Source organism: Enoplosus armatus, chromosome 21 (assembly GCF_043641665.1).
Source record: "Enoplosus armatus isolate fEnoArm2 chromosome 21, fEnoArm2.hap1, whole genome shotgun sequence".
NCBI classification, from domain to species: Eukaryota; Metazoa; Chordata; class Actinopteri; order Centrarchiformes; family Enoplosidae; genus Enoplosus; species Enoplosus armatus.
The window spans coordinates 3,800,935-3,813,505 of record NC_092200.1 but is presented as its reverse complement, the minus strand read 5'-3'; the positions used below and the strand labels follow the sequence as shown (position 1 = coordinate 3,813,505).

General features: G+C 38.4%; 1 protein-coding gene across 2 annotated transcripts in view; it reads right to left on the bottom strand.

The window, feature by feature from the left end:
* The window catches only part of LOC139304387 (cadherin-18), a 57,447-nt gene that overhangs the window by 40,247 nt on the left and 4,629 nt on the right, over nucleotides 1–12,571 (bottom strand). For both annotated transcript variants that reach the window (XM_070928319.1, XM_070928320.1), the window contains exon 2: nucleotides 4,695–4,989. In XM_070928319.1, coding sequence (XP_070784420.1) covers nucleotides 4,695–4,989 — 295 coding nt within the window. The remainder of the gene's footprint in view (nucleotides 1–4,694; nucleotides 4,990–12,571) is intronic.

Below are 12,571 nucleotides of genomic sequence, written 5' to 3'. Positions count from 1 at the left end.
GTTAAAACCAGTATCGTGTAATGGCTATGTGTTGAAAAACTGTAGCAACCACATCTGGTGCCTTTATATTCCAGGAGGACTGCTGTGCACAAAATGTGATAGCAAGGTTAGAAAGAGAGAGATACTTAAAATGCTGGACACATTCTTAATAAACAGAAGAGGGGTAGCTTTAAGAAGATCACTTTATTTAACCCAAAGAAACAGCTAGCTAACTAACAAACGTATTGATTTAGCATGCTTTAACAAATACTAACACAATGTTTCACTGCACAAAATAGATAAATTAAAAATAAATGTTATCTGTGCAGATAATATGGTGAGCTACCTAGCTAATAGACTGCCATTATGTAAACACAAAATAAGTCATAAGTGATCATATTCTAATAATATATATTCACTTTTTCACAGGCACTGTTGCACAAAAGCTGACTGCAGTGTGTGTGTGTGTGTGTGTGTGTGTGTGTGTGTGTGTGAGTTATGTCACAGGAAAGTTAAATTGCTTTGCATTTTTCAGCTGTTAAACCTTAAATGGGAAATATGAGTACAAACACTGGTCCTAGTTTTCAGCCGTCTTTCCTTGTGAAAGATGACAAAAACAAAAACAAAATGAATGATTTGAAAACTTAGAGGGATGGCTCATTACGGCTTATACACTGTTATTTACAAATTATGTGTAAAAGCCATTGCGGTTCAATTTAACACTTGGACTGTTGCTCAAAAAGCATTGCAGGCTTCATTAGCCCATTATAATTACACGATGAGTGCATTGTAATTGCACTGCAAGCTTATATAACGCATGTAAGAATCATGGTATGACTGGGTTAGGAGACACAGTCATACATAGGAGCTAAATTATACATCCTAGGGCCTGTAAATCTTCTGGACACTTGCTCTGTTGTTGTCCTCTGGGAATTAAACTAAATTAAACAAGTGAAACTCACTCCACTGTGTCTCACCAGATATGACTTATTTTTCTTGAAAACCTGATTGAGCAGAGTGAAATGCCACCCATAATGAACCATGTACTCCACAGTATGCTTGGTCACTCTGAATCTCTGTCAACCTTGCAGCAAAAATTGTACTGGGAATTATTGGACTTAATCAATTCTGGGCTTGCTTTGGAAGCTGAGCTGGTTCCAAATCATCCGTCTAGGAAAACTTATTAGTTAGTTCATAATTCAATTGACAAATCTTAAATTGTTCTGTGTTAACGGCTTAAGTAAAGAAAATGTTGATCTGCGACCTTGTATGATTGATATCTCTGTATATTATGGTGAAGACGATAACGTCTCAGTATATTTTTATCTTCCAGGTTTTTCAAAATGTGAAAGCACATTCATATAAATGCATATTCTGATGGATAATGCACTCATTATGCACTCACTGTAGAATGTGCATGACATTGCTCACAATGCACTTCAACTTAAGTGTTCAAGTACTATATATTTGGTATTTAAGTATTTAGGTAATGAACGCTACATTAAAAGGTCTGATTCTTCTCACTCGAGAGTCAGTATGCTCATGTTTTCTGATCATTAACTTTAAATATCAGTTTCACAAATGCAGTAAAACTCTGCAGGGAATCTGGTCTCAAGAGTTTTAAGGTCACAGTAGCTAATTTCATGTTAAAAGACTTCTTGGGGAGAAGACACTTGACAACACAGCCACTAGTAGACAAAGGCTCTCACAAGCAGCCTGAAACCTCTGTCTGCGCTAACTAACTACTGAAACCATGAATAACAATTGCTCAAAACTTTGCTTTAACACCAAAAGTTGTCTTTATGGCAGAACACTTGGATTGGATTGCATTATATTGAACAGGTGTACCTAATAAAGAGACCACTGAGTGTATATTACTTGTTTATATTCATTAAACTTTCCAAAGGACTAGCAGTCCATGAAGGTTTCTCAGAAATATACCATGCTAGAAAAAATGGCTTCTGAATTTCTTGCAAACACATCTACACTTGGTTCAACATATACAGATGATCCTCTCCATTATGAAGCCAGTCACATACTGGGTCCCATTTTTACATCCACTTTCATCACCTCCTTTAGGTTTCAATTCATCTATCTCTACTGACCTCCCTGGACTCATTGCCGTGACCACAAAACATAATGCACTTTTAAAAGATCAAGGTTGGTCTCTGAAACTGGATTACAACTTCCTTCATCCTCCCTCAGTCTGAGTAAAGGGTCTTGTGCCATATGCTTCATCCCCACTTTCATTTGGTTGTGAAATGAAAACCACCCATTTCCTGGATGAGAAATGTAATGAAACAGCAATTAGTTAGCAAGATGTTGCTGTTGTTCGTCTTAATGCGATAAAGGATGTCAACACACAGCCATATCTGCCATTAGATATGGGAACTGATTCAAAATTTGAAAGAAAATATACACATTTCATAAAACATGGTGTGTCCTTGTGTTGGGGAGTAAAACCAAACTGATATGTGTTTTATGATGGATAGAAGTATCTACTGGAAACATTTGAGAGAGGCTAATAGGAGAAATTAAATTAAAAGTAAGTGTTCAGTCCTTTGCATGCAACCCTGAATCTCTATTTTGTTTTGTTTATAAAGGGTTCGACACGTACCCATGTGTGCGGTTCTGCTCAATTTCCATACATTAGTTCCGATACCACTCATTTAATCATAACTATTCATCTAAACAAGCCGCCCTCTCTGCCTCTGGGTTTTGGAACCCCTATTAAACAGTGATTTTCCCAGAAGTGAAATGGTTGACAGGAAAGCAGAGCTACTATCTCCAGCATGTCCATTTAGAGACATCGCAACTGGGAAACAGTAGTTGGAAATTGATACTCCTTTCATCTGGCACTCTAAAAAATATGATTGTACGAATGAATGGGGAGGTACGAAACAGTAACGGTGGACTACCTGGCACGTGCCCAGCTAATCAATTTAGACAGGGAAAAAGAACATCACAACCAATTAGCTGCCACACTCCCAGACAGCCCCTTCCTTCACTTGGGAGCACCAGTATTGACAAATGCTGGGGGATTAGTGCTCTGGAGTGTGAGGACAGTTGATTGTTACAGCCGATTTGACGCTGCAGATGCCGAACCAAAGAGGAATTACTTTAATGGACATCAGCAAAAGAGGGGGCGGGAAAAAGGCTAATTATTTTCCCCTTCACAGTCCTTGATTTCCTCCCTTGGGTCATCAATGGTGATTGATTCTTTTTGTGCAACCACTGATGAAGTTTGCAGAAAACATTGAAACTTTGAAATGAGTAGTCTCATTAGAACTAAACGAAGGATGCCAATACGCAGATTAGTGCAGCAAGTATATTTTCATTACCCTATAATGCACTAATTCAGAAATAAAGATTATAGAAACTAATTCATCTAATAATCAAAATCCTTTTATGTACGATTTAAAAGACATGTTTTTGTGCAACAGTAGCAACAGCACCTTTATCTACCTTAAACTCAACCTAAACCTAAAAATAAAATATTCAGTATGTGCCAATAAATATTATTTCACATACAAAAGCATCAGAACCTACAGTGCCGTACTCCCGGAAGAGATTAAGAAATGTACTTGACACATCCAACTTAGACACAAATATACTGACTGGCAAAGTTGTGTATGTGTGTCAGGCCTGTCTGTTTCATGAATATTCATGAATGCAACCAGGGAGATATTGACTGTTTATAAAGAGGGCGCCTACAGGTCTATTGGGGTTTGCATATTTAATCGGTTCTGCACATTTCCATCTTCTTGCAGCAAGAAACTGATGAAGCTGTTCATTTTCTCTTTGAGATATTTTCTAATACGTATTTCTACTTCTTTTCAGCAACTGAAGGGATTATTTTAGACAGACAGATATAAATGGAGTGTTTTCACCGAACTGTCAGCGTCACGAATTCGCTATCTTATAGTATATTTGAGGCAAAATCGCTATGACAGCAGTTTGGCCACCATTTGGACAACCTACATATGTTTTGAAGGAGTGCTGTGAAATATTCGAGCACCATACGTTTGAGCTATTGTGCTGTGAGGCAGAATCCACTGGACTGAGAAAAGGGTGGCTTTTGTTCACCCGAGCTAAAAACAGAACTGTACAATAAAGAAATAAAAAATAGATGTTTGCTACATGATGCTGGGCGTACGAGGAGCAGCTGTCTCAGAGGAGGTGGATAGAGGCTTTTCTTTCCTCTATGATGTGAAGGACTCCACAGTCTCGATGGCGGGGATTGCTGTGGAGGCATTATTGAGTGCTTTGTAAAGACCTGCCCACCCGGGAAACCATCACAGCAACCAGAAAACAAAGATGAAAAAGAGGACTTGGCTGGCTTACAGAAGATCAAACATTCTGGAGAACATTATCACATAGAGGACAAGCCAGAGTGCTGCACAGAGTAATAACATGTTTGATCATGGTTCTTCATGCTAATACCTTCTTTTAAACCATCTTGGAGCAGTATGTGGTCATGAGTCTATTAGAAACGTACACAAGATGTGAAGTCAAAGGTCTTGCCATAATATTTTTCTCTTTACCGTAGAGATAAAAGGGATTATAAACATGCAGAACATCTAAAAAGCAACAGAAATAAAACTCAAGTTCAGGCAGTTTTTTCATCTTTTAACCCATTCAAATTAAGGCTTATTGCTGCTGACAGTAGAGAGCAATCATTTGAAGGTCCAGTTGATTTTGTAGCTACTACTCACCCACTTCAGACATCTCAGGCACCGTAGCTACAAAGGGTCCATCTGTAAATTTTGGTGCATTGTCATTGATGTCTTGTACTTTGATGATGAATTCCGACTTTGGTTCCAGGGCCTCCTCTGTGTTGCGGTCCAAGGCTTGTGCATGCAGGACATAATGTGTTTTCCTTTCCCGATCCAGGCTCTTAGTGGCATGAATATCTCCCGTCACTTCGTTGATGATAAATATAGTCCCAGCTCCTTCCCCGCTCAGAATGTACCTGACGGATCCATCGCCTTTATCTGAGTTTGAGTGAAGCTGCAAGGAGAACCAAACAGACGGTGTGTGAATACAGAGAATAGAACGTTGCCAAAATCACGTCTTCGGGTTCTTTTTGTTTCAGTTTCAAAATATGATTCACGGTTGTAAAATTTACATTGGCCCCAGGACACTAGTCCATATGAAGGCAAGGATTGGGGCTTTATAAGAATAAATTACACATCTACACTACTACGCTTTGATGTAATCTCTACCAAGACCATTTAAACATCTGTGGTTTATATAGCAGTAACCTTTGCCGCATTGCTGCATTGGATGGTGGTCCTCACCCCATGTTTTAGCTTCAGAAAACTCCCAACATCTAACCCAGGCATTACATTATTCAATATTCTTCTCTCAGGCTTGACTGTACCCGAGCATCGCTAAAGAAATGCATCTTTAGAGATTAAAGTTTGGGGGGAAATCCTTACAAGTCTGTTCAAGATGGAAGAGCGCTGGCTCTTTCTCACCAGGAGAGAGAATAAGAGAAAAACGAGCCCCTTGTTCAGCCATAATTGACACCAAGAGGATTAAGACTTTCATGGCAAATGCTCAGCTGCAGTTTTAGACTTTATAAATATATTTTACAATACCAATGAATTTCCAAACCAGGGCGCTACGGTAACATCATCATTTAAACAATTTCATTTTCACCCATGAATAAAACATGTTAAGAAACAGACTTTTTTTTTGTCTCAGGGAAATGTCACAGCTCAACATCACAGTGCATTGGCTGAGCTTTACAGACTTGTGGTAACGGTGGTCTTTCTGTATTTCATATTTGCAGATGCACATCATTGAGCTGTGAACACAACCTTGGAATTCCAAAGCACACCTCTGTCTCATCTCAGTCAAGATTTATGCAAGTCTTCGGAGAACATAAGATACACATACTTGCAAATAAATAATTCATGCTGTGTTTGTAAGGAGATACTATGTTACAATATATACATAGTCTGGATAAGCATGGATATTATAAAAACCTGTTTGCAAATATCAAAATGTAGAGGGGGAGACAAAATAACAAAACGGTGTAAAAATGGCATGAAAAGGGACTTTGACTTTGAAGTGGTACCTCACAATTACAACCGTTGCTACAAAGGTGGGTAATTTTCTGTTGAATGCCAATTAGCAGCACCTGTCAGAATTAACGAAGGTCTGGCACTCTGAAGTGCCAGTGAGGTGCATCAGTCAAAACAACAAAAAAATATAAGAAAATATATCACAAGTTGAGTGGTTTAAGAGGACCACACAGAGAACAGCAGTCACAAGTTGAGACGAATCAACAGGGACATGACTCCTTTGAATCTGAGATAGTGTTTATAGGGGTACAGCTCTCTAAGTCCTAGAATCTGTGACATCTTGATTTTTAATATTCAAATGAAAATGAAAATATGTGCCAATTATGGAATACAGTATACAATATGTTTCAGCAAAGAGTACTTTCTGCATTGTCTGAGCGATATAATGTAAACTAAATGAACAATGATCGGGATGGAAAATATCCTCAATAGGAAAATTACAAACTTCAACATACTGTTGATACATTGCTTGACAATGTACTTGCAATTAATCACATCAGAGACAAAGATATTTCTGTCATATGATTTTCCAAAACAGACACACCACATGAAATAGTGATTTAATTTTTGTTGTGAAATACTGCATAGTGATATCAAGCCCAGCCCTAGATAAGGATTTATATAACGTTCCCCTGCAAAGCTGGCAAAAACAACTGGTAAATCAACATGATTTTGTTGTAAACACGTTTAACTGGTATAGTCCCTGAATTGGGACACAGCTACTGTGTTTTGGAGTACAGACTAGAGCTGAAAACAATCTACTTTCATAGTAACCCAAATTTAGAAACAATCAATCATACTGTTCAGTTTTATCTAGAGCATTAAACACTGCACCCTTTATTGACCAAACCACATAACACACCCTTTTCCTTTCTGTTACATAATTAATTGCTATTTCAGCACTGCTAATCCTCCACTGGACTTCCACTAGACGTCTCTGCTGGGAGACGAGACATGACTGGACAGCCTGTATACCTGTAGAGTGCATTAGGACACAAGTGGCAAAAATTCAATGAATTAGCGTGTGTTGCCTTACTGATCCTGAAGCTCAGTTCTGGTGTATTTTCCAATCGCTTAACATTAAGTACAACCACGGAGTTACAAATTGATATTAAAAAAAAAACCCAAAATATTTTAGTATTACTTGTATAACACAGAGACAAGTTATGTAACAAGTTGAACGGCAGAGGTCCTCAGGCCACATCTAATCAAACCCTGGACTAGCAAATAAATTACTAATTACTAAACAGCTGTTGATTGCAGGCCTGACTCTTGATGAGAGCCGACTGTCCTTCCTGTGGTAAATATCAAGCCTGTAATTAGATAAGGAGTCAAAGATCCTGTTGAATCGGGTAGTTAATCAGTTGCTAGATTGTACTAATATAAAACATAACCTTCAAAGCAAGAAATCAGAACATGTTTACACATCAATGGTCGAGTGGACGTACCAATTACTTTGCCGACAACGTTTGGCCCATTTTTACACTCCTTAAATTTTTAATGTAGCGAAAGGCATTTAGAAATGGTATATTCCAGTGCAAGATCTAGTTTCATAATCAATTCCTTCATACAAATTTTGTAATTTAAATGCAGAAAACCAGAGGTATTACTTAAGGACATACTACTTCCATAACTACCACCAGGATATATCCACTTCTGTCCAGCAGCACTCTACAACTTCAGCTTATAAATGTAATTTCACCTCCAGTCAGAGTGCTAATTTAGCCATTGACTTCCTTTGCAGGAGCCAATAAATCATGCTCGGCAAAGTGCTAGCCAATGATGCATATGGCGACTACTGCCTTCCAAAATCTATGGGTGATAAAAGTGTCAACAGGTTGCGGGCCATTACACCAACATCGCAGGCTGAAAGCACAGCAGTGTCAAGCCAGATGAGAGAGAAACAACATGAGGATACTCAACATTCAAAATCAGAAAGGTTATTGAACGATAAGGATTCATAATTGAATATGAGCATTTTCAGGTGTTCTCTCTCTCTAAAACCACCCCCATCCATAATCCCCCATCATGGTCCATTATGTACTCATGAAGGCCTTAAGCCGAAAAGAGTCGGTCCACCAATAAAGTCCTTCTTCATACTACAAGTGTTGCTGGAGTTTTTGACCACCATTGTGTACTCAACAGTTGTATATCTGAAGATTAAAATGGCAGAATGAGGAAACAGAGATAAAGAGGTCAACCTTATCTTCAGTACCCAGTAAATCATGTAACATAATGTGAGAAACACTCACAGCGAGAAGATTTATAAGCAGCGGCGAGTGGAATGTGGGCCCTTCATTGCCCCCGGTTTCGTCTGTCAGGCTACATACAGGCCACCATAACCATCTGGTTGGTGGAGCTTTTTGGGGCCAGAGGCAGCTTGAGAAAAGGATCTGCAACCAATGTGATCTTCCTTGCATATTTTACTATCAAAGAGGAATCATTTAATCTAAAGCTATCAGCTAAATACAGCAATTTACATGGCATTTCTGTTATTTTGGCTTTGAATTATCATTGTTATAAAAAGCATGATAACCAATTTTATCATAACATGTAACTTGCTAGTTCAGAATCTGACTTTATTATTTGCCCCTAACATTTGAAATCAAACATACACCCTTGTAATTACTGAATTATATTATGGGTATTTTGGGTGGCTATGGTCAGACAAAAGGTTAAAAAATGATTATTATCTTAGCCAAGCAGAAGAAAAAGCGTTCACTGTTCATTTCTATTGGAACAGTCAAGTAGATTCAAATAATTCCAGTCAACTGCAGCCTCAAGGACCAGAAAAAACATCCAACAACTAATATTGATAGATCTTATACTGATATACCTCCTGGCTGTAAGTAAACTGCACACAACTTTTGCATGTTTACTAACCATCTGTGACTGCTTGATGATACCAGAGAGAGGATGAGAGGCAAGAAATACAGAGGAGGAGAGTTCTGGACTGAGACCTCCCTCTACTATATTTCATATACTATATATTCCCTTCTTAGTCAAAGCTGATTGTACTAAACTGTGCTTGGAGCAAATTTCTGTCACATGATTTCATGATTACAGAGCTTCATTTCTCCACAGACGGTGCTGCTACTGCATTTTGGCTTCAGCGTTGGTATGTTTTATTTATACTTCATTAATTTTGATCACACAGAAAATTTCATGACTACCCGCCTTAATGTAATTGGTGTCAATTTTGTTAAACCGCAGAGCAGGCCTGATATGAGCTTAACAGCACTACATGTGGCATTCTTGAAGAGGGGGGAACAAAAATGGCAGTAATGTCCAGTTCATGCAATAATGAATGGAAATGTATGGAAATCTCTCATACACACTGATCAGGGAAGTCCAGGGAGACATCATGAGAAAGGTGAAATCATGACCTCTGCAACCTTGTGGTTTTGTCATCTCCCCACAAAGACTTAGAGGAATCCTTTTCCTCCACAGGGCATCAAAACAAGGGATTGTGTTTATCTCTCTGTCTCTATGGGCGACTTTATTAAAGACTAGTGGAATAGATGACTGGCATGTGGCTGGCGGCTGGCAGCTGGCAATGCATTTCTGAGGACTTTAAAGAGATCAACGGAGTCTGGGGCTCTAAAGTCGCTGGCGAAAACACTCCAATCTCAAGGAGAACCTCACTTATAATTTCATCATATGCCCAGAGGAGTAACCTGAGAGAAAGTGTATCTTCACTTTCTTTTGTCAACAAGCTACGTGTTTTCACTGCTTGGGCTCTGTATACTCATCGTCAAGAGCAGCCTTAAACTGTTTGTGTTCACAAGCTAATTGGTGCTCAGAGCCAAACAGTCTACCTTTGGCTCTGTCGTAACGCTTGTCAGGTGTCGAAGTCAATTACAAGGAGAGAAGAGATTTGAGGAAGAAACCAATCCTCTAACCTGACAGATATTTGCCAATACAACATTATTCCTGCAACATTAAATTGTATTTTCTACTCATGTTGTAATGCTGGGTAATATAATAAAGTTAATGGGTCACAAATGTAATCAAACTATCATGAAAAGTCATGAGTTACCAGAGCACTGATGTATAAACAGAAGCTATAAGCAGCAAATGTTCGTTTTTTACTAGCACCTGTATACCATGTACACAATTATGAAAATTTTAAGCAATTCATTTGGTTTCTGACAGATTGCTCACCAACTAATCTTGCTGCTGTCACAAGCTTCCCGGCAGAGATTTTAAGAGTTCAGCCCAATCACTATTATTGTGATTAGGATTACGTACATTATTATAATCCGTTATTAGCCGATATTATTTCAAAATCTTAATTTATATTTATGAGAAACTGTTAAAATAATAAGAAGTAGATTATAGGGCAGGACCATAAGATCTAATACTGGAATCATTGATTTGTTACATTCAATTTAATGAGTATTTTCTAACACGTCAGTAGATGATATATCTTCTGGTTAGATGACACTGGTTGTTGTAGCTACTCTCAGTTTAATTAAATACAATCCAGATTATTATTCATTGAGGAGTTAAGAAATTTGGGTTGGCAAGACATTCACAATGTCTGTAATTTGATCAATTTGGTTTATCATCTCATCCTCTTAATGTAATGCTGTGATGATATTGTATCTGTAACAGTCTGTTTCGTCACATTTTAAACCCAATTAAAGGAATGTTTTATCACACATTAACTAAGGCTGCAATTTATGATTCATTATCAATTAATCTGGCGATTCTTTTCTTGATTAATCCTTTATTTGTTTTCGCTATAAAATGTATAGCCAAAAATGCCCATTACAATTTCCCATAATTTTTGGTATTTGTTTTCAGAAAATGACAATAATCCAGTTTCAAAATTGCTGCTTTATTTTCTGTCATTTGACTAAATAATGAATCAACTAATTGTTTCAGTACTTATGTTGAGAAATAATCACATTACCCAGCAGCTATTTAGTCCACCAACAGAGCTATCCCGCAACCAGCTATATACAAAAAAACCAACAACTACATAACACAGAATATTTTACAAACATATTTTAAACATTTATGAATACATTAGCACAAAACTTGCAGCTGCAATGGACGACCAAAAGCATATAATTTCTGAAATGACACATAACCACCGAATAAACCTGTTCACCCACTGCAGAAAGATTCAAAGTCTCCATTTGTGGGCCAATAGAACAACATGCACCATTATAGCATTCAGTCCTGGTTTAGACATAACCACCTTGCCAATTATTCTATTCCTGCCAATTTTTCTGCTAAACAAATATGGAGCTGACTGGCCACATGGTGCTGCGATAATCAGCCAACATGCTTAGAAGCATACATAACTCATGTCCCATTTCAGGTAGAGTCAAGACAATTACTTAATCTCCTTACGTTGGCAAACATTAATGGAAAACTCTTTGTAAAAGGAGTACATGACATGGAACACAATCTTCATTGTACCGGCAGAGGTTACGTTCTATTCAGTGCCATCCTGATGCATTATTAGTTGCTACACAGCTTGACCTTCATCTATTTTGCTCCTCTACTTCTTTTCTCTGACCAAGACATTACAAAGGTCATTCACCAGGAACGCAACACAACCAGGTACATACATTATCAGGATCTGGAATGAACTTTGCAATGTCTTGGTCGTATACGGTGTACAGATCCACATAATGTATGTCCATAGCCAGGCTTGTTTGCTCTCTGCTTGCATTAAAGGATGTGGCTCTACTGCTGTTATGTCCACTCATTATGTGCTGAGAGTACTGGCTGGAATGAGAACACGCAAGTGAACAAGAAGAATGTCTCTCTGGTGCAGAGGCAGTAAATGAAAAAGTAAGATATGAAACTCTGCATGTGACAACTATATGAAATGCAGGACCAAATTTTATACCAGCCACTGGGCATAAAATATGTCAAAATACGACCACGGTGGCTACATCTCAGCTGATTGATCCCATGCTGATTTATAATCGATTTTCCAGCGAGTTAGACTTTCAGTGAGACATCAACTTTATGGCACAGCTAAACAGCCTACGGGCTACACCAGGGCACAGCACATTTGTATAGATGCATCGAGGCTACAAATAGCTAGTACATGCTTTACTGCAAGCTCAACATCTTTGTTTATCCGTGCGTTCTCTGTTGTGATTTCACAACTCTTGTTTTCAGACCGGCACTAGACAAACAGCAGTGACATTTACTTCATGTTGGTTCCGATTCATTCAAAGATTCATTAAAACTACATCGCTTTGATGTCGAAAGCAGGCCTTGCTGATGCAGAAATGGGAGTTGAAGGTGGGAGTCAGGGTGTGGAGCAGTTGTTCCATCAACAATGTGCATGGTGAGGGGGGTGGGGGGTGAAGAGATGAGAAACGAGCAGGCTGCGTGCCCTAGCTGATCAGTGCCTTGGCTTCATATTTGCAATTAGTGAAGGGGGGTGGGTTAGTTTCTGATTGAATCTCGGCTCTTATACTTCACTCAAGAGGACTTAATCACTTTCTATGTGGGCGTGCTTGATTGTC